This window comes from Pezoporus wallicus, unplaced genomic scaffold (genome assembly GCF_028554395.1).
Source record: "Pezoporus wallicus isolate ANWC-B61680 ecotype Strahan unplaced genomic scaffold, APGP_CSIRO_Pwel_v1 contig_3847, whole genome shotgun sequence".
Lineage (NCBI taxonomy): Eukaryota > Metazoa > Chordata > Aves > Psittaciformes > Psittacidae > Pezoporus > Pezoporus wallicus.
Genome location: NW_026639842.1, coordinates 1,203,334 through 1,225,599, shown reverse-complemented (window position 1 = coordinate 1,225,599; position 22,266 = coordinate 1,203,334). Strand labels below are relative to the sequence as shown.

Sequence of the window (22,266 nt, the reverse complement as noted above, 5' to 3'; positions counted from 1 at the left end):
ATGGCTTATCTGTACTCGTTGCCTCAAGCTTTTGGAAAATTTGTAAACAAAGCCAGATGCTCATTATGTTCCCGTTCAGGGTTGGTTAGATGGGTAAATGCCATCAGAAGCACTTTGGTCCTGTTAGGGTTTAGCATGTTACAGCAAATGGAATTGCTCCAAAATATTTTTTTAAATATTTGTCATCCATGAAAATATACTTCTAGTTCCTGCTCATAGAATAGATTTTTTTGAATAGTTGCAAGTTATAAAAATGTGAAAATAATGCTCTGAGAACTATATTGTATAATAAACTGTGGGTCCAACTTTTTCTGTGTGTCAGAGTTCATGCTTACACTGTGTGATGTAGTCAAGCACACTCAGTCTTTTTAAGGGTTCTGGGCAATGAAGGAGGCTGTGGAAGCTTCAGGCCAGAGCAGCTTATGCTTTTTACCAAATTTTAGAGAACTGACTTTTCTATAGACAATTTGATAAATTGCTTGCTGTTGATTTGGTAATTTTTACTGCTCACCTTTTGTTTTCTGTATAGATGATGTGATGTGAAAGGGGTTCTTGTAAACTACACTTTTTGCTTTTTACTGCTCTTTAAGCATAAGAGAACATGCTGTATACAAATTGCATTACTATAAGTTAAAAAATTCTTCCTCGTAATCATATCTATTGCAATATGATCATCATGTAATCCATTTCATAATTCATGATTAACTTTTTGGTGTATCTTTTTTATTTATCGGCTACAGCTGACCAAGTAAACAGGTCATGGCACGCTTAACGAAGAGGCGACAGGCAGATACAAAGGCTATCCAGCATCTTTGGGCAGCTATAGAAATAATCCGGAACCAGAAGCAAATTGCTAACATTGACCGTATTACAAAGTAAGTGACCTGTTCCAAAAAAAGTCTTGATGAGGGGGAAGGTTGATGCTATTAAAAGCTCTGGGAAACAGAGAGTAAACACTGTGAGAGACTGTGAAACAGTTACATGCACTTCTGTGTTACTAGCTATCCAATTATTTTAGAAAAAAACTTGCAGAACTGAGCATCTAAAGATCCTAAAGTGAGGTTTAATCCATTGAATTTAGATCTTGCTCACCCTGTATTTGTTTCGTATAAGCATCTTTAGGAAATACTCAATATTTTAGTACTTGAACTGAGTTTAACGTGTCAGAGTTAAACTCACTTGGTAGCTTGGTCAAAATACAAGAAGTAGATAAAATCTGTAAATAACCTAATTCTTTATGACAGTGTTACAGACCATTGGAGAACTTTTTTCCAGAAGGCAAAGATAAAACCTGAAGTGTTAGGTTGCTCAAAGAAATAAAAAGCTGTATTTGCGGAGGTGGGCATGGATAGGATGTTATTAAAGAAGACATAAGTTGATTAGTACCTATGCCTAGTATTACTGATAATAGTAAAATATTCTTCAAAATATATTATGTTCTTTATACACAAATATGTATTCTTTGTTGTGTGAAGCTTGCAGTGTATAAAAAGGTCTACAATATTAAAATACCTTTTAAGATAACTTTGAGTAGCAGCTATAATAAAAACTGAAGGAGTTTTTTGTGCCTCTCTCTGCTTTGTCTGCATTTCCAGGCCAACATGTACGTCACATTTGTCAAAGTAATGAATATGAATAATTTGAAAGAGCAAAAGTAACCAGTTGGCAACTCCTCAGTTGCCAGAACCAATGTGATAATGAGGCCAGAGAACACTAAAGGGGAAAGCTGTAAACAGTGCAGGTGACTAACAAAGTGAAAATCATTATAACATGGTCCACTGACAGAGTTTGGAAGTTCTGGGGTAGAAGTGAAAAGCAAAGCTAGCTTCATAAGTGGAGGAACTGTAAAAGTCCAGGTTCCCCAAATATAGTGAACAATAAACAGGAGAAAGAAGAAAGATAATGTCCCAAACAAATTAGTGTGTATCTGGCTCCTACAGCAAGGAAAAATACACCATTAAGCTGAAAAGTACCTTCCCAGATTGTTCCAAGAAAGCTTGAGAGGGAGACTGTATTTTAGGGAATTTCATTTTCGAGGTTGCACTTGAGTTTCAGAATGCTTGAAAGCACGTATATTTGCATCACGTCTTCAAGGAGACAAGTGGGTAAACTAATGCTATATACTTTCCGTTTTAACATTTCAGATTACTTGCTCCAGGCCATATATTAGCTGGGTTTGTTAGCTGTTTATGGTCTTTTTATATCTAATAAGGGGAGACAGGCACATCTAGCTGGGGATTCATCCCACTCTTATGAGAGATGCCTATTTTAAGATAGTGTAAATAACATTTAGCTGGGTAAAGTTAGGTAAGACAAATCCTGTCATTGCAAACAAGGTTGAGAAAACAAGTAATTAGATACTACAGAAAGTAGTACTGCTCTTGGTAACTGAAAGGTAGTTTTAAAAACCAGTCTAGATCCAGATTTTATGACTCATCTCTAATCAGAAGAAAAATAAGTGACTAAACAGAGATGAAAGCAGCCTTAGTACTTTGAGAAGGAAATGCAAGGTGTTAGCAGGGGAGAGTGCTTGGACATTGTAAATGTTCCACATGCACATCAGTGACAAGAATGATGTACGGTGTTCTAGTTTCTTTTATATGGCATTTTAAAGGAGTGAACTTTTGGCAAGGAAAAGATAAAGACTTTTCAGTTGCTTTATGATACTAATCATTGATGAAGAAATACAGATGATTTAGCAAATGAGTATGCATATTGCGTAATATTCAAAATAAAGTTCTGAAATTAGCAGGGCATCAGATCTTTTCTGATGAAAACTGAGCAGCTGACTATTCTTTCTTAGTGGCTCAAAGATCATTTGGTCAAATACAGCTGCAGTTCCTTAAAAGGTCAATCAGTGTCTGGGCACATAGGCAAATGTATGAATAATAAGAAAGATCAAAATCTAACAGAGGTCAAAAGTGAAAATTATGAGCATATGTAGATAGTTGGACTTAAAGAGAGGATTCTCATACTTGGATTAGTAACTTTTTTTTTAAGTGTTACAACCTCTTGGGTTTGACTGAAAGAGTGGCCTTGCGTATTACAAGTATTCACAAGTAATAATGACAGTGAAATTTATGGAAGCATGTCTTATTTCTGAGTAAGGATACAGCAAAACAGCAAGATAATCTTTCTTTATAAATACATGTTTAAGGTAAGCGACAGTCATCCTACCGTGTCATATAGTGGATGACAAATGTGTACTTTCGGAGGACTTCACTAGTTGAAAAGATGACTCATCATTTGAATTTGTATTTTATTTTCTTTTTGCTGTAGTTTGAAGGTTCATTTGTTGCTAGAGACAGATTGTCCTGTATATTTTGTGACCTGTTGGTCCAGACACCTTCATAGCAGAAACTGTACTGCTGCTTTCTTCATCAGGTGGTTTGCTACTTTTAGGCAAACCTCTTTGTTGGCTTTTCTCCTGACTGGCAGCACAGAATGGCTGTCTCCCATTTCTTAATATATTCCTGTTTATTTTGTTTACTTCTTGCTTTTCTTAGTCTTCTTGTGCTGAGTAGAAGCCACTGTACATATCAGGCAGCATTTATTTTCTATCACCAGGGAAGAAATGTTGAAAATATCAAAAGAGGATTTGTTGTTTTTAGATTATAAACTGTTTCAACTCAATATGCAAAAAAAAAAAAGAAAAAATCGTATAACACATTAAAAATATGTAAAATGAAACCTATGGACTTTATGTCTAATTATTAAAAAATATCAGGGAAAGCAAGACTTCCAGAAGATGCTGGCAGCGGAAAGTACGCAAGAAAAATCTATAGAACTAGCCACGCATTTTCTGTATAGAACATAAGAGTAGGAGGATAGTGTAGGAGAAGCCAAGAGCACTAGAAGTTACTTCTAGTATTATCAGGAAAAACGTATAAGGAAAAAGGCCCTTTAATTAAAAGTAGACTAAATCAAGTATGCCTTGCTTTTAAAATTGATGAGGGGGATAAGCAAGAATAGAAAAATATATGATTAGAAGTGATTGAAAACTGTCTTACATTGAGGAAACAGTCACTTGGAAAATTTAAATACACGAGTTAAAGCCTTTCAGAAATTAGTTAGTAAGATTACTGAACTTTTGGCAATGATTTTAGAAAATTCATTGCATGCAGAGTATTATTAAGAAACACAAGAAAGGTGTCCATTTTTGAAGGAATTAAAAATGTGTGTGTGGAAAAATGGCAAGAATGTTACACTGTTAATTGAAGTATTACATAAATACTTAAACCATTGGTGGGGAAGAGACCACACTGCATGCATTCTTCAGTAGCTTGAAAACTAGAAGGACTGAAACCCAATACTAACAAGAAGTAAAAGTGTCGTGAATTTAAAGGAATTAGTACTAAAAGTGCAAACTGCTATTTGAAAAGATCTTTAAAAATAAATAGCTTTATATATATATCTATAAGATATATAAAATATAGAAAGAAATACATAGAAATATAAAGAAATATATCTTATATATGTATTTTATATCTCTTATAGATATATATATCTTTATACAGATATAAAGACCTAATATAGATCTTTAAAAATACATGTGTTCCTGTGTTTGTACATAGGCTTCATTGTGTTCAAAGCATTTTTATTTAATGGAAAAGCTCATTTGAAGGCAGTGGTAGTACCTCTGTAAAGGTATGCAAAAGAAATATTCTCACTTGGCTTATATTATCATAGTGTATCTCAAATCAATGAATTATACTGATTTAAAATCTAATTAGTAGTAATATCTAACATTTCTACACTACCAAATCATTTAATAACTAAATGATAATTCCAAGAGGTGTTTATCAAGAAATAGGCCTTATTTTTTTGTCCAGAGTTAATGTTGGGATAATTTGACCCTACTATGTCAATTATTTAGATGATTATTATTGGTATTAGTTATGCTGTAAACACCAGTGGAGAAATGGCTTCCCATATCTTGTGAATTCTTTATCAGGAGCATAGCTTGACAAATTGTTCATCCCTAAAAGCCTGCTAAAAAACATAATTATGCTTTGACTTTCTGTTTTTTCCTCATTATCTTCCATCTGTTTTGGATTTGGGGAAACCTCAGAATTAGATTCTATGGAATGAAATGGCTTAAAATACACTGGAAAGAAGACATGCATATTTAAATGAGTAGGATAAATTATTGACATTCAGTTGCACAGCAGATTGGTATTTCTGCACAGACATGTTTTTAAAGTTCTCTCTCTTTGGCTGCTCCAGTCTTCCAGTTTCTTTCACAGTGTTTCCTTTATAATTCCTTTACAGGTAATTTGACTCCAAAGAGTTAATTAACTATTAATTAAATATTTACACTTTTTCTCACAAGGTATTGGGTTTCCTCAGTAGCAATTTATGAACATTTTGTGATCCTTATGATTAGTTCAGAGTTCATTTAATGTTATTGAAATAGTAAATTGGTAAATACAGTGTTCTTGAACTATTACTGACTACTTCAAGATTTTGTCACTGTAAACAGATAATTATTCTGGTTTCTAAACTATTTCACGAAGACTAATGTGAAGAACCAAAACATAATTATTTTCTTCCATACTTCCTTCCTTGTATTTTTTTCTCTCTCCCTTTGATGTATTTCAGATTTATTTAGTTAATTGGCTTCTCTCTCTGTCTCTTACAAAAGTCTATACTGTTTTTGTGTATTGTGACAGGGAATGAAGGCCCTGTTACCATCTGGAGCAGATACGCTGTGAGCACACAGCATTGCCTTTGGCTCATGGTATTTTTCTTTGGCCCTGACACACTCTTTGTTGTGTGTGTGTGTGTGGTTCTTCTGTCTTAAGCGCCAAAAGTAATACAGCCCACAGCAGTGCTATTCTGGAAACATGAAGCTGGAGGCATGATAGTTTGCCATCGGGCATGATGTGAAGGCCTCTGAGGGCACATAGCATGCTGGAGTAGTGTTGGAGTGCTCTTGGCAGAAGGTGCCAATCTTGGCATGGTTTACATCCATGCTCTCTATCAGGAGCAAGCTAACCTCTTGCCTGTGCTTTGCCTTTTTCCCAAGAGGAACAAACTGGCTTTCTCCAGATTGGAGCCTGAGAGATGAGTTAGTTTGGGAGTGAAACCAGGAGTGACCATAGTCCACAGGGTAGAGGTAGCCCAGCTTTTGGGCAAATGAAGCTAATGGAAAGATGAAACCTAAGATAAAACTGATATCCTGTAACTGGAGAATTTGTGTTATTTTTAAATAAAGCAAAGCTGAAACTGAGTTTCATCAGTCAGAAAGCTGTTTTACAACACTGGTGATAAAATGACATTTCTTTCATAAACACAAAGACTCTCATCTTTTTTAATTGGCATTCAAATAGGATGGTGCAATACTAGGTCCCTAAATGGTCATAACCATTTTTCCTTTATTTATTCTGTGGACTCTTTTTTGTTGTATTCTAATTTAATGTAAATGCAGCTCAGCCAGAACATCTAAGAGAAATGAGCAGATCCCAAGCCCATATAGAGTAGACTCTGTCAGTCCCTTGTTAGCTTTGTGTGGACTGACGTTAATCAGCATTGATGGGATAGCATGCCAGAAAAGAATTACTCAGCATGAAAGATTTCTGTAGAATGATGAGATTTTCTGGTCCCCCAGTTGAGGTTGAGTCGCTAGCAATTGTAGGTTGAGTATGTGACCCTCTCAGTTTGACATTTAGTCCTGGGAGGGGGATATTTGGGTTCTTCTCCAAATACCACTGTGAAATTTCTCCAGTCAGTCTGTGAGACTAGTTAAAGTTAAGGGCCTTTTCCATCCATAAATCTGGATTTGTTGCCTTAGTTCTTTTGCTGTTCTCTTCCTTGGCTGTCTTCTTTAACAAAAAACAATTTCTAGAAGCACTGATTAAAGCAAAGATGAGAATGAGCAATTTGAACAGGTAGAGAATAATCATAAGAGAGTATAAATAAGAAAATGAGCAATTTGAACGGGTAGGGAATAATCACACAAGTCTATAAATAAGAATATGCAATGCAGTAGGAAGAAAAAAAAATGAGAAAGAACACGATTTTTACAGTATTGCTTATTCAAAGCTCAGAAACTTGTTAGAAGAAGTCCGTCACTATTTATAGTACCTTTGATGAAAATGTAAATCTTTCTAGTATTGTGCATGTTGCAACTAAATACTCATGTATTAAAAAAAAATAGTAAGCCATAAGAATGACTGGGAAAGCAGATGACTCTGGATTTATAACTAGGTAATCCTATTGTTTAACTTTACATGAGCAGAAGTATTGTAGCACCTGGTACTTTTTTGACTGACATGAAAGCTTAGAAATATTTTTCTGCTCTGTTGGTTTCTTATTCTTTGTCAAGCCATTCCCTTAAAGTACCCGTCTTTGCTACCAGAGAGTAGGCTTATCTGAAAGCAGTTGTTCAAAGTGAAACATGCTACTGGCATGCAGAAGCATGCAGTGGTTGCTTTAACCAGTGTTAATTGGCTCCTTTTCCGCATCTTTATATCATCCTCCTGTATGATTTAAATGTGAGCATGCAAAACATTAAACTGAACTCTTCAAAATGTGGGACATATTAGTCAAACCGTGGTTAGTTGTGTTGTGGAACAGGTCAGTATTGAATAAGGTGCTCAGGAAAGTCACATTTTACCAGTTGGGAAAGGATAAGGAAGGACAGTACAGTGAATTTTTCTCCATGCCATGCAGTGTAATAGCAGTTCGTAATTATGCAAGGGTAGGCAAAAATGTGGAGTGGAAGGTCCTACAAAAACTAGGATGATACTGCTTCCTCAGCAGACCAGTAGCTGCCTTTAGTGGCAGCCTGTCTATTGGTGTTCATCTCTGAGAAAACTGAGTTCAGTTTGTGTGGGTTTGGCTTGATTATAGATCTGTGCATTACAGAAAACAAACAGAAACACATCACCAGCTGATGATAGGATAGAAAATTCTCAGTTTTAAGTATCTCTTCATGTGTTTTCTGTTATAATCAAGGACGGTGCACTTCTTTCTGTCTGACCACTAAGTCAGTTTCCCATTTGTTTTACATTTTCTTTCTTTTTCACGTTAAACTTCAGTTGCTTCTTTTAGCCCCAGACCAGTGTTTCTTTTTCTGTTCTCATAACATAATTTTTACAGTAAACCAAGACAACGAACTAAGTCTAGAGTTTTAAAGCTTGTAAATCCTTAGTCGTAGATTATCCTGGGGAAAATATACCTTCTCTGCTTTTTCAGCAATTTTTTCATAGATTTCGTTAAAAAAAAAAAAATTTACTAAAAAAAGCTATCTAAAATTGAGAATTTGACTCCCTAATGACAAAATTTTTAGTAAAAGTATTATTTTGGTCATGTATAAAAATCCTGCATTATCTGTGCGTGTCAGTTACAAGCATATCAATATCTTGCATAGAAAAAAGATGGGCATCAAAATGTTTGACTTGTTTGATATATTATTTTTTTGTACTGATGGCTTCACAGAGAAGTTAAATGGTGCATTCAGGCTGAAATTTTTGGACATTCTCAAAAGTTCAGATATACACTAAAAAGTTATAAGAAGAGCTCTGAAAACTGCATATAAGCAGGAAAGTACAGAGAATCTCACCAGCTTTTGCATCATAACCAGTGCACAGTTTTGCTTGTATATTTGTACTGAGACTAACCAGCGAGGTAATATTCAGCAAGCTAATAAGGACTTTTAGCATCCATATTCACAAAAAAAGTTGAAGAGAAACAAGGAGCTAAGCTACATAATACTTAAGAAGAAATAACAGATTTTCATTGATTGCACAGGGAATGTTCACAGTGGCGTATGTTCATTAAATTTCACCTGTGTTACTTGTAGACAGCTATAGCTTGTCATAAGGGTTTTATCTGTTTGCTTATCTGGCCTACAAGGATGCTGGAGAGGGACTCTGTCAGGGACTGTAGTAGTAGGACAAGGGAAATTGGGTTAAAACTTAAGCAGGAGAAGTTTAGGTTTATCTAACTTAAGAAGGAAGTTTATCTAACCTAAGGAAGAAGTTCTTTTTTTGTGAGGGTGGTGAGGCACTGGAACAGGTGCCCAAAGAAGTGTTGAATGCTCCATCCCTGGCAGTGTTCAAGGCCAGGTTGGACAGAGCCTTGCGCAACATAGTCTAGTGTGATTTTTTGTTTTGGATATCATGTAACTTTAATATTACTGGTATTACTGGTCCATTTTAAGAGCTGCTTTTAGATATTCTTGACTAAGGATGGCAGAAGCAGGGATGGCAGGAAAAGGCTGTAAACTTTCGCTGGAAAAAGGCTATAAAGAATCTAGCTGCACATGTTCTGAGCAGTAGTAGAATTAAAATTTCTGAATTTGTAGATTTTGTTAAAGTGTCATCCTGTGTTTATAATGCATATTAATAATTACTTCTTCTCCTCTTTCATTGCTATAAATAATGTTTTTGATTCGTGTTAACACTTCTGTTTAAGCACATTAATTTAACTGGTTAAAGGAATACATAAAAGAAGTCCAGCTATATTAAGTGTTGTTTGTGATTTGTTAGGGATAATTGTTCCTTCAAATTGGTTGAGCCACTTTCCCACTATGTGATAAAGAATATTCATACCTGAATTGCTGGGTCTGTTTCTAGTGCTGGCTGCCATAAGACTAATTTATTGCCTAGTGTAGAAAACTTCACCGTGGTACTGACAGAGATTCCTCCAGCTCTGCCACTTCTTTTTTCCTCCTTGATGAGACTACATGGAATGAAAGGGTGCTGTGCAACTGCAGAGTCAGCCTGTAGGGGTTTAGCATAAAAGAACATTTTGATGAGGACTAGATCTGGTGGTGAGGCTAAATTTCTTGTGTATTTGCTTGTATTAACACCACGCACATCTAGTTCCTGCACTTCATTCTGAAAAAAATAAGCGGTGCTCTGAAAAGTAGATGCTCTAATAAATAGGTGTTCAAACAAATTTTGTTTGATCAATTTTCCTTCTCTAACAATTATTCTCTTTAGTATGTTGTTGTATGGTATTGCTAGTAAGGCAGGTTTTTTTATCTTAGAGGTCAATGTTCTTCATTGATTCAGTAGGCAAAGTTATCTCTGGGCTGAGCATGAGTATGACTGGTAAATAGAATGATTCACACTAACAGCACAAACACATGGTTATTAACAGCCATATTCCTTGTTTGATGTTTGTTAATGAGTGCAAACTCATTACTATAAAAACTGTAATATTCAATGTTTAATACTTTCTTAGATAATACATGCAAACTATGAACTCCAGCATAAATTGAGAAGGAAAGTGGTGGAAGTGTAACTGACTTGAAAATAACCATCCCCATTTTCATTTGAATGAATATTCTTATGTACTCCATAATTCTATTAATATTTGTGTTGAAGTTGTGTCGTTTTACAAAAAAAAAAGTAACAGACTATCTTTATTTCTAAATACTAAAAGTAAACCAATTTATTTTTTTGTCACAACCAGCGCTGATTTTTGCTCGAATTGTAACATCTTTATAATATTGGAAAGTGAAAGTTACAGCTAATGTCTGGTTGTTTTTTTGTTTGTTTTTTTTTTTTTCTGTAAATAAATGTGGCTTTCTATTGCAAGTAAAAGGTAAAAATGAGTGTGACATGGCAATTTAACAGGGGACCTGAAGTGCTCATTAAGGCTTTCTGTGTAATCGGTGGAGAAAGAATGATCTCCAAAGCACTACTCATGCCATCTATTTCAGGCTGTGGTTTCATATTCCCATTCATGTAAACAATATCAGCACCCAAAGTAGCAGCCCTGCCCTGATGGCTTTTCCAGCCTGTTCTGATGTGCTGTTTCCTAGCTGGTAATAAAGTGAACATTTGTGTGACACTGTGATGATTTTGAAACATAGCCAAGCTAAAATGAATCTGACGAAAAAAAAAAAAAGGTATTAAAAGTTTTTGTTACCTTTAACCCAGATAAGAATGGAAATGAAATTAGATACAAAATCTAAAAAAACTGAACCATGTATATTTTTTAAGCATGCTTTGGATTCAGATGATCAATATGAACTGAACAAATATTTGTGCAAGGTACTCTAACACTAACTATTACACGATTCTGTGATTAGCTGGAGCATTATATTCTGAGTCATGTATTACTTGTCTCTTCTACTTCCATAGAAAAGTGCTGGATGGAACAGTGAGTCTGTATATACAAGCAATTGTGCATATGCATGCAATGCCCCTGAATGATTAGTGCTCCTGTTTGCCAGCAGTACTCTGTGCACATCCATGTGCATTACTAGCAGTATCACAAACAGCTTTTTGGGCTGGAAAAACAGAAACAGAGCCCTATTTTAGGTAAGCTACCCCTTAAGAAGGTGGTAGTAGTTCTGAAAGAGAGATTTTTGTAGATAAGGATTGAATAGCTTGGTACCTTAATTACTTGCTTTTCATGGTCATATTGGTGGGTTACACAATCTTAATTGTATGGTGAAGTTGTATGGGTGAGGATTTAAATTACTGAAACAAGGAATTACCTGAGTTAAAATTATTGTAGTTTTGACAGAAATAACCCAGGTGACATTGACATTAAAGGAAACCGTGTGGTGCTTGGAGTATCCATGTACAAACAATGCTTTAGATTGCTCCTTAGCTTTGTTTTAGCAGCAGCAAAAGAAACATAAGACAGATCATAATCATAATCAAAACTTCAGAAACTGTGAACGTACCAAAAAGTGTCTTAGAAAACAAAAGTGTGCTGGTACATCCCCATTGCAAATAGCTCTTCTCTGTGTGTCTGTATTGTCTTCGGCTCTCAGACCAGCTTCCAGTTTCAGGCAAGCAGGAATATATAATTCAAATATATTGTTTTGAAATACAAATATCCATAATGTTTAGTCCATATTTCATGAAAGCTGATTTGTACCAAAGTGCTACATGTGTATGGAGCATACACAATAAGCTGCAGAGTTGAGACCTTGAGATACAACAGTGAGCACAAATCTTCACCTGGCTCTCCGCAAGTATAGCTAGTGGATTCCTGAGATTTTAAACTGGGTGTTTTAAATTCTTATGCCATGTAGCTGTATTTGTTTAAAAAAAAAAAGAAGAGAAAGAAAGAAAAATGGCAGCCATCTTCCATTTTTACTTTCAGTATAACCAAGTGATCTGTTCTTTGCAAATTAAAATATGTCTTAAAAGAAGTGTGTGGGCCTTGTATAAAACTGCTGTCATACCCTGAATCTAAAGCAAAAGGCATCATTTCTCACCAGAGGTAGGAAGACAGTATAAAACTCAGATTTTTGGCTGCTTTCCTTCCATTTTATGTATCACTCCTCAAGGTCTGTCCCTGAATCTAGGACATTTTTATATACCTGTAGGTAACATTTAAAATTAATGGCAGTCTTTCAGCTATGCTTAATGGGATCTGCTATATTTTATCAGATCTCAGATGTGAGATGGGTTAGGTGTACAAGGGAATCTTAAGACTGCTGTTTCTCCCTGGATGAGTTGCTTAGCAGATAGTCTGTTGCTGCCAGCAGACTGCTACTTCCCTTCATATTGTGAAGGGTGGAGGCATCCAGCACAGATAGAGATAATTGATCAGACCAAGATTACAGTGTTTGCCACTAAAATTAGCATCTACCTACACTTGTCACACTGTTGTACTTTATATAAGGCAGCTATTTCCTGTATGTATATTACTTTAATATTTTACAGAGATGCTTGTTGTAGCATTTTTGTCAGTATTTTCCCTTTGATGAGTTCAGGTAGTTGAAAATGCAATTCCTTATGAGTCCAGAAAAACTGTTTGTTTTTTTTTGTTGTTGTTGTTGTTTTTTTTTTTTTTGTTGTTGTTGTTTTGTTTGTTTTTTTAATACCTGTGTCAATTTTCCACCTTAAGTAACCTTACTTCCTTCCTTGGCCAGCTGTGGTTTTTTGGGAGATAGCGCAACTGCTCCCATGTAAACTATTTGCTGCATCTCATGAGACCACTGTTGCCTTCAGGAGGACTCTCTTGGAGCATACTTATCTCTTTACATGCATTATTTTGTAGCTATATATATTAAGCTCTTTGGGACAGGGTTTGACTTTGTGTTGTGTCTTGCGCAGCACCAAGCAGGAGTTGTGAGCTATGCGACAGCTGTAGGCAAAAAGTTCACCATCTGATCCCCTGTAAGTGCCAGCTACTTGTGTATCTGTTTTGCTCCCATGGTGACTGCAGCTTTAGAGTCTGCTTCCTCCACACCCCTGAGACGAAAACAAACCATTTTCTTGAGTTTTAAGGTATCTTATGAAGCATATGTATTAGACCTAGGTTTTGAATAGAAAGACATGCTGAACACTGGCTGGTTTGGGGAAATACTTTTGAAGTTTTAGGTGTGAATTGCTCATCTGCTGACAGACATCCTTGCTTCTGTAATGTCTCCTGTATATTGGGCAGGCAACCAGTTTAGAGGTGAATTAGGGTACTCCTGTGGTCCAGTTTTGTTTAGCAAAGGGAGAGGCCAAGATCCAGTTGTGAGTAGTGGTATGAGTTACAGGAGCTTCCATAGTTTGTTACTGTGAAGGAGAGAAACTCTAGCAGGGTATGTACCAGGTTTGCTTGCATATCATTCCTCCCCTGTCATTGCAACATGGCTCAGGTGGGGTATGCAGCAGATGGCTGTGTGGCTCCTGGATGCTGTGAAGCCTGTGAGAGCTGCTTGAGTCCTCACTTCCAGCTGTGCTGACCCCTTGGGCTGTCCCTCTGGTGTCTTGAGAATTTTCAAGGTTTTAGGATGGGTAACAAGAATAATGTATATAAACAGAAGAATATGATGATATTTTATTGCTGCTAAATGTGAAAAGACCTGACTACCGTGCATTTGCAGTCCCAAGTAGGTTTAAAATTGTTTCATATTTTTGTGACTAGTATTTCATGTAATAAAGACAGATGAGCATACACACATGTCCAGTCTATAAATCTGTGAATGATTGTTCACTATGAAGGTGATGCGATAGTGGAACAACTTGCCCAGAGAAGTTGTAGATGGCTCATCCCTGGAAGTGTTCAAGGCTAGGCTGGACAGAGCCTTGAGCAATCCGATGTAGTGGAAGGTGTCCCTGTCTGTGGCAGGATGATTGGAACTAAATGATCTGAATGTCCCTTCCAAACCAAACCATTTGGTGATTCTGTGACGATCACCTGTTGTTCTCTAATTTTTTTTCTTTTGCTGTGGGACAGATGTGCACATACATTACCCATGTGAACATGTGCATTTATCTGACTCTGTTGGTAGTATCTTGTTTCTGAAGGTCAGCACATTTACATATACATTTGATGGTGTGACAGTGCTGACGTTTGTTTAAGGGTGGTAATGAACAACCTACACGATAGAGATTCTTATCCTTTGCTTTCCAAGTAGTGTTGCAATAACTGAAAACATGCTTTAGTAGGCTCTTGGAAGTTGATTACAAAACCAATTGTGCTAGATTTGGTAGATTCTTCTATGCTAATGTCAAGGAGGTTTACATTGCCAGTTTATAAATGGAGAAAGTACTGACCTGTAAATAACTTTAATATTGAGCAGCAGTTCAGTTGCTTCTGTATCCTGCAGACAGTCAGCCTCATTGGGTGAGATTTGGAATTTAGCATGCAGATTATCAGGCCAAATGTACTCTTTTCATCAGACAGGCCCTGATTTTGTGTAGTAGGGATTAGCACAGTTAAATTGTATTTTGAAATCATTGGTTTAGCCCCCTTTCTGATTCGGGCTGGTTTGTTGATTTAGGGGATTTTACTTTGTCTCCATAACTTATTCTTGCCCAACTGAGTGTATTTGCTTTACTTCTTGTGGCTGGCTACATAATAGCAGTATAGGGGTTGTATTAAACTTCCCAGTCTGTTGATGGGGAGGACTGGGCAGGAGCATAACAAACCCGTGTTGCTTCAACTCCCTGTTTCCAAGGTAAGACTAATCAGCTTTTGTTGAAAACAGCAATTGGGAATTGCTCTCTCTTTCTCATTTTTTTAACTTGGTACCAGATGCTTCAGTGCATGGAGTGCCAGGAAAAGACTTGCACTCCCTGGATTAGTAGTGTCACTTCTGCGCAAAGACGTTTCAATATTGTTTTCCCTGATCCAATAATGAGACTAACGTGGTAGTTAGAACTCCAAACATCATGCTTTCTGTTTCTAGGCTGGAGTTTAGCTTACTTTGTGTTTCCAGAATCTTTCACATGTTGTGACATTTCATTATTAAAGAACTTCACTATCTTTTCTGGTTCAAATCCTGTGCCTTCATCACTTCTTAGTTTAGCTGCCATCCTTCTGGCTGAAAACAAGCAAGACAGGATTTCATCCAGACCCTGCCAGTGGTTTTTTTGGTCTTTGTAAGTATCTAGCCATTCACAGGTTTTAATATGAGTAAAAATTTGGGGGAGGGGAGACTTTTCTACCAGCAGTTCTGCTCTTCAGAGTAAAAATATTCTTGATGCATGTATGTGCTTTCCTATGAAAGCTGATAGCAATTTCTTTTTAAAATGGAAAACACTGTGGATCTCCAGAATGCACGGTCTGAACTTTGACTAAAGTAGTCTTCAGAAAGCTCTGAGGATTCATTACCAGATTATTAAATGATTATTAAATGAGGAGATAGTTTAGTTGGTGGCAGCACTTCTGCTCTGGTTGAGAACAAATTGGATTTGAGAAATGGGCAGTTCTTAGCATTGTGCTCCTTTTCACTGGTGCATACCCTGCCACAGTTGAAAGAGGCAGATTAAACCTCAGCTGATTAGAGCTGATTTAAGGCTTTTTGGTTTGCATTATATGTATTTTCTGTTCAGAGATGTGAGTGAGAAATAATCAATAAACATGTAACTTGTATTCAAGAGTTTTGTTGGGCTATGTTTCTGCAACCTTGGTGTGATGGTTTCATGGTTTCTTCAGCAGGATGCACTGAAGATTACAGCACTGGGTTAATACTAGATTTCTGTTCTCAGACCTATAGCAGCCTACTGTGATACTGTAGGGAAATTACTTCCTTGTTCAGTGCCTGATTTTTTTCTGTCAGTAAAATGGGAAGAATGATAGTTAGTACCTGTGCTGTGTATTCTGAGATCTATCAAAGACTTGAAGAAATTGCAGTAGGCATGAATGCTTATGGCTCTGACAGGGAGTTTGTTAGCACAAAGTTAAAATGGAAATTTGCTGAAAACCCAACAAAGTTAGCAAATGGTAACAGAGATAATTTTTAAAAGCTAGTTGTGTTTGCATAATTATGTGCATATGCACGCACACACATGAAATACATATAGCATGAGTATATGAACAAATGAGTTGTTTTACCTGTTTCAGGCAGTTTTAAAGCTTCAGCATTTTATGCCTCAGCAAACTAATGGTGTTCACTTGCACTCTGAAAGTGAAGTAATACATTTGAGTCTCTACATTTTTAAAACCTCCTTAGAATTTGGAGAACTTGGAATACCCATTCGTAGGGTTTAATATCACTTCAACAGGTTCTCTTGTTGAGTTTTGGTTTCTGCAGAAGCAGAGAGTGATCAGGTTGGGCAGATGAGCATCCACATAGAATGATACAGAACTGAACTAACATGCCTATCTTCTGAGTCATTGCTTGGCCCTCAGTCCTTTTTGTTAGCCAGCGTAAGATTCATCTATATCAGATTATGTCACAGACTTGCACAAAATTTTGTTCTTTCTCAGTTAATTTCATTTATTATTACTTACTTTTTTTTTGCAGTGGTAGCATGCACAAACCAACCAGACTTGGACCATGTTGTGATAGACATCATAAAATACAGTAAATGGTAGCATCTGCCTCAAAGAGTTTTACCCTAAAAACCTTCCCAAAGCCCACGATCCTGCAAACATGCTGCAGGTACATAAAGTGCCTCTGATATCAGGCACAAATTTGTAAATGTCCTGTGTTGTTCTGATTATTGTATAATTTACTACACAAATACGGACTTCTATTCAATCAGAAATTTACTATGTGATTTTATGCATTTAGTTTCCTTTAGAGCAAAACAAAAAGATTATATTAGCATAGCCCAGTTCCAGAAAAAGCTTGAGAGAGAATGCAGGATTGGAAAAGACTTTTATGCATCCATAACAGTAAGAAGTTTGAAAGGCATTTATCTTCAGAGAAGGGCTGTGTGGAGGGTTGACCACTGGAGTGATCTTCATCCCTTATTGTACCTTTTTAACTTCTAAAGCATTAAAATTTCCAGTCAGCCATGTTACTAAAAAAAACAAACAAAAAAAAACAAACAAAAAAAAAGAACAACAAAAACCCAACCAAAACTGATCTTTTTTTTATGTAGTGCTACTGCTTTAATATAACTTTTTGTCAAGCTTGCTCCAGATAATAATTGTATTTTTTGTGAAGATATTTGTGATGACAGTCATAAAAGAGTCATAATTGCTGCAATTCATTATGGAGCATGGAATAGAGGGTACTATAGCTGACAGCATTGTCTTAAAAATGGCAAATTACAGATTTCTCTCCCAGGAAACGGGTAAAGAAAGGGTACCTGGAGAAACCAAAAGGGAGAAAAATTTAGTTAGTGCTGTAAGAGAGCTGTAACTAGAAGAATACGTCCACAAAACATTTGGTTCTGAGTCAATTCACTGATCTGCTGATTGCATGCGATTGTAGCTCTTTTCACTTCTCCATGTGCAGTGACTCATGAATACGTTCCTGGAATTCTGCTAAAAAAATTCTGAAGTGTAATGATCTTAAAACAGGGAGGTCGTCTATTTGAGGGAAGATCATTTTGTATTGTTAACCCCCAGTTAATGTTTGGCATTGGTCTAGAAGTAAATTATACTGGGTAAGGGTCAACATTACACAACTGAATCTCATGTATACACACAGTTTAGGCTATATATGTTTTATTCACACCGGTGCAGGTCATCATAGTGTGATTATTGTGGGTATTTGAAGAATAGGAGAAAAACCACTTTGTACTAGTCCTCTAGCTGTTGGGTTTTCATATACAATGCATACAGTTCACATTTTTTTTAAATGTGTTGCACTCACTAGCATCCTGTAGATTTCACTGGGACATCCCCAGACTCATTCTGTAGTATGTATACTGTGGGAAGTTCTACAAGGTTTACAAGAAATGCAAGCTTCAGTTAATTTAAATAGGTCTCTTTAGGAGCACAAATGGATGTGGAATTTTAGCAGAGACAAGCCCAAGCAACATGCATGTTAGCTTTGGTATGCAATAGATGCTTTTGGTAGAACATTGCATCTAATGTCCACATGATAACTTCAAGGGGAAGAAAGAATTACTTGGAATAAAAAGGGAAATTGTATTAATTTTGAGGATTTAAAAACAACCTAAAACTTAGACTATGTATTACTATAAATAATTTGAAAAGGAGTGTTTTTTTTGCTGACGCATTTTATAGTTTAACACTGAAAGACTTTTGTGCTTTGTGTGCAGGTATATGTCTCGAGTCCATGGTATGCATCCAAAAGAAACCACACGTCAGCTGAGTTTAGCAGTCAAGGATGGTCTTATTGTTGAAACCCTGACGGTGGGGTGTAAAGGGTCAAAAGCTGGTATTGAACAAGAAGGATATTGGTTGCCAGGAGATGAGATTGTGAGTATAAAGTCTTTGAGAAAATAAATCACAGTTTCTGATACCTTAGCATGAAAACTTGTTTTAATTTCTATTTTAAGTTGTTTATAGATGCTGTGTTGGTGCTTGTGAAGAGGGAAGTAATGCACTCTTAAACTTTTTTTAACCTTTTCTATTCCATAGAAGCTCTTTTTTTGTGAATTCTGAGTTTTCTGCTATGAAGCACTGGCAAAGTCCTTTGCTCAGTAATCCCTTACTTTTATGTAGTATTCTCTTCTATGGCTGTACAAGAAGGTAGTAAATATTGGTATTACTTGAAATCCTCAGACTCAAACCCAAAGATGGTATCTTTTAAAACAAGAACAAAACAAAAAAAAACCCCAACCCCCCCAAACCAAAACCAAACAAAAAAAAACCCTCAACACAAATGAAAAAGACCAAAACACACAAGACAAGAATTTTTCATTATTCATGCTTTAATCTGTATGTGAGGAACAAAGAACTCTTCCCTTTCAAAAGTGGAACAAGAAGTTGTTTATTTGTTTACAAACATGCATGAAAAGATGTGCTTTAGAGATACTTGTGAACACTGGGACATTCAGTTAGGGAGGATTTTTTTACCAAATTACTTACAGGCATCCAGATGTTACTCCACTGGATGTGTAAAATAAATATGTAAATCACGTTAAACAGATTGAAAGTTATGTGAGGGGAAAAAAGCCATGTTTTCTCTGTCCCTCCACAGCTGAGACGGAATGCACTCACAAAGTTAACTGAGAAGACTAGGAGAAAGCTTGCACAATTGCTTTGCCTTTTTCATAAGCCTGGTCTCTGTATTTACAAGACCACATTTTTGTAATTAAAGAGAAGAGTTTGGCAAAGCTTTAAAATACTTAGACTGGGAACTGTTGTTTTGGAATATAAATTGCTTTAAATACTCATAAAATGGACAGCATTGTCTCAGACACAGATAATAATTTAAATTTTGAGGAAAAACAGAAGAACTCTACAGGAAGATAAATTCTGAAAACCACCAAAATACTCATTGCATTATTGCAGCCATCAATAAGATCCTGAAAGTGAAACAGCAGATTTTTTGTTTTACAGTGAGAGAATTAGAAGTGGAAACAAGCAGTATCCGTAACAGATATCACTACAGTTAAAATTATCCCAGTTACACTAATTTAAAGTACTGAAATATGTATTTAATGTGCATTATGTCACTGTTAAGATTCTCACTCTAATTTCATTAGAAACTCTCAAGAGAGCCTTTAAAGGGTTTGTAGCTTTCTTTTTACTATACTCCCTGGGAATAAACATTTCAGATTTTCAGCTTAGCCCTTTTAGATATTTCTTCTGTCAGTTTTATCTGTTTAGAGGTGATGTTAACTGTGTGTACTCAACATAACATAAAATCTGAGATCTGTAATTATCTCAAGTGTTCAGTATGTTTGTTTCCTCTATTGCTAAGAGAGGAAAAAAAGAAGACTCAAAATGCCTCACAGTAGCCATTTCTTAAATTGTCATTCAAAAAATATTCCTGCTACTTATTAGCAACATTTGTCTAACAAAACTTGTAAGATAACCAGCATGTAAAATCCCTGTGAGTCATTAGAATGACACAGTTATTTTATCTCAGAGTGAAAAGAGCTGTCTTTGACTTGACTGAAGATGAAGCTTAAGTCACGTTATGAATAGCCCTTTGGTTAGAAGTATTGACTGTATTTTCAGCATGACTGCTAATCACTGATGCATTGTGCTGTGACCATATGTCTGATGGCCATCTCAGTTGTTCAGAACACCAGTGCACACTTGACTTAACAGTTTATGCAAAAATAGGAATCAGCTTCTGGTTCAGGCTGTGTTTTCAACAGTACCCAACCTCCAACTTCTCAATTCTGTTACTGAATCAAAATGCTGCAGGCAGGATGAAGTAAACCACATTGACTTGGTATAAAGCCATTCTCTTTATTCTTTTATTCAAAAAATTTTAATGAGTAATAAAGTGTCATTGTCATCACTTGACATCAGATCAAATATTTTCCATTCTCCAACAACTGGTACAAAACCATAAAGTTTGGTATGTTCTCTACATTGGACACCCTGAATAGTTTTATGGATGCTTTGTCTGCACTTGATCAAGATGCATTTTGTATTTCTTTGTAATTCAGTACAGCTCAGATCTGGTACTAATGACTGTTGAACCACGAGCTCAAGTTACATTTCAGTGAGGACAAACACACAAGCGTCTTTCTGGAAGTCCACTTGTAGGAGATAAAACTCTATGAAATAGGGCTATTTAATGTTGGAACAGGGATTTCAGGCTCATCAAACTTCAGCACTTACAGACAGAGCTTTAACCCAATTGTCAAACTCAGTTTGACTGGTACTATAGGAACTTGAGTTCATAATGTGAAACAGAAAGGTTTGTGAACTCTTCCACCACCTATTAAGAAGAATGCCCTTGGATTTTAGCTGTTTTCTGGCACCACAGTGGAAGTCAGTAGGGACTAGCTGTTTAAAGAAGTTAGCAAAGGGACACATGCTGTCATCCCTCCCCCCACTTTTTTATTTGAGTGTTTGCTTGATTGTTTTTTTACTTTTTTTTACAAGAAATCTGGATCTAAATCCTAGCATTTTAAATCTATATTCCAGTAAATAAATTATTGGCCTGGGCTGCAGAACTATTGAGCCCTTGTATCCGTTACTTATTTAGGTGCCTGACCAGAGGCCGCTACGTGGCCTGAAAGTACTGGTTTTAATGATGACTGCTGACTGTCAAATAATAGCAATAACTGAAAATATACAGATTATGAAAGCACAGCTCTATTTGGAAAAGATTCATTAGGTAATCTGTGGTGCTTACTTATGTGTTTCCAAACGTTTGTCCTGTCCAATAGGTTGACGTAATGATAGAGCTGTGCAGGGACACGATCTCTGCTGGGGTTACTCTTAGCCTCCAGATGAATGTGTTAAAAAAACGATGTTACTTTGCTATCATTGTTTGACAGTGTGTTGAAGCTGTGGTGAAAAAATCTCACATATTTAGAGAGATCATAGAAAAGAACATGCTGAGGTGCAAAACCAAAATAGTTTGAGGGCATCAGGAGGCCCTTCCAAGAGGGACAGCTCATATGAAAATGAAAACTTTGAAAAACTGGGAAAAAGAATAATCAGATTTAAAAGAGTATAAAATTGTTTTATTTTTCTCTCAAATATATTTGGGAAAAATATTTTTATAGAAGTTACTAAATCTAAAATACGGAGTCAGTTGTCAAACATACTGTATTCCAACTGATATTTAAGGGTTGGTGTATATGCAAGAACTTTGGTGCAAATATTACACCTCTGGGTCTTGTGAGGTATTCATTTTGCTTTCTCATTTGCCATCTATACAGATGTTTTGCACATTTTCAGAATGTATTCTCATCTTACAGGCTTTCTCATCTTGCAGACGATTAATGCATTTGACACAAAATAAATGAGAGAAACTATTATTTTCCCTTGTTATCAAGGATTTTAGTTAGAAATTGTGAATTTTCACTGTTTGTTGATGCCATTGTTATGCAATTCAACAAAATCTCTGCAGCTTCTGGCCTTGTAAGGGAAATGTAAGTCCTGAAATCTGGTAACAGAAATTTACCTTTTCTTTCTAAAAGCTTTATTTCTGTTTCTCACAGAACTTGTGGAATGTGAAAGTGTTAATTATTATCAACATAAATTATTTCCTTGCTTTTCATGTTTAGAAAA

The 22,266-nt window shown here is 36.1% G+C and overlaps 1 protein-coding gene across 5 annotated transcripts in view; it reads left to right on the top strand.

Annotated features, from left to right (window-relative positions):
* ZMYND11 (zinc finger MYND-type containing 11) overlaps window positions 1-22,266 on the top strand; it is a 107,928-nt gene that overhangs the window by 45,323 nt on the left and 40,339 nt on the right. For 4 of the 5 annotated variants that reach the window (XM_057416526.1, XM_057416530.1, XM_057416528.1 and 1 more), the window contains exons 2-3: window positions 741-875; window positions 18,378-18,537. In XM_057416526.1, the coding sequence (XP_057272509.1) occupies window positions 760-875; window positions 18,378-18,537 (276 nt within the window). In that variant the 5' untranslated portion in view covers window positions 741-759. The remainder of the gene's footprint in view (window positions 1-740; window positions 876-18,377; window positions 18,538-22,266) is intronic. The other variant, XM_057416529.1, reaches the window with a different exon arrangement.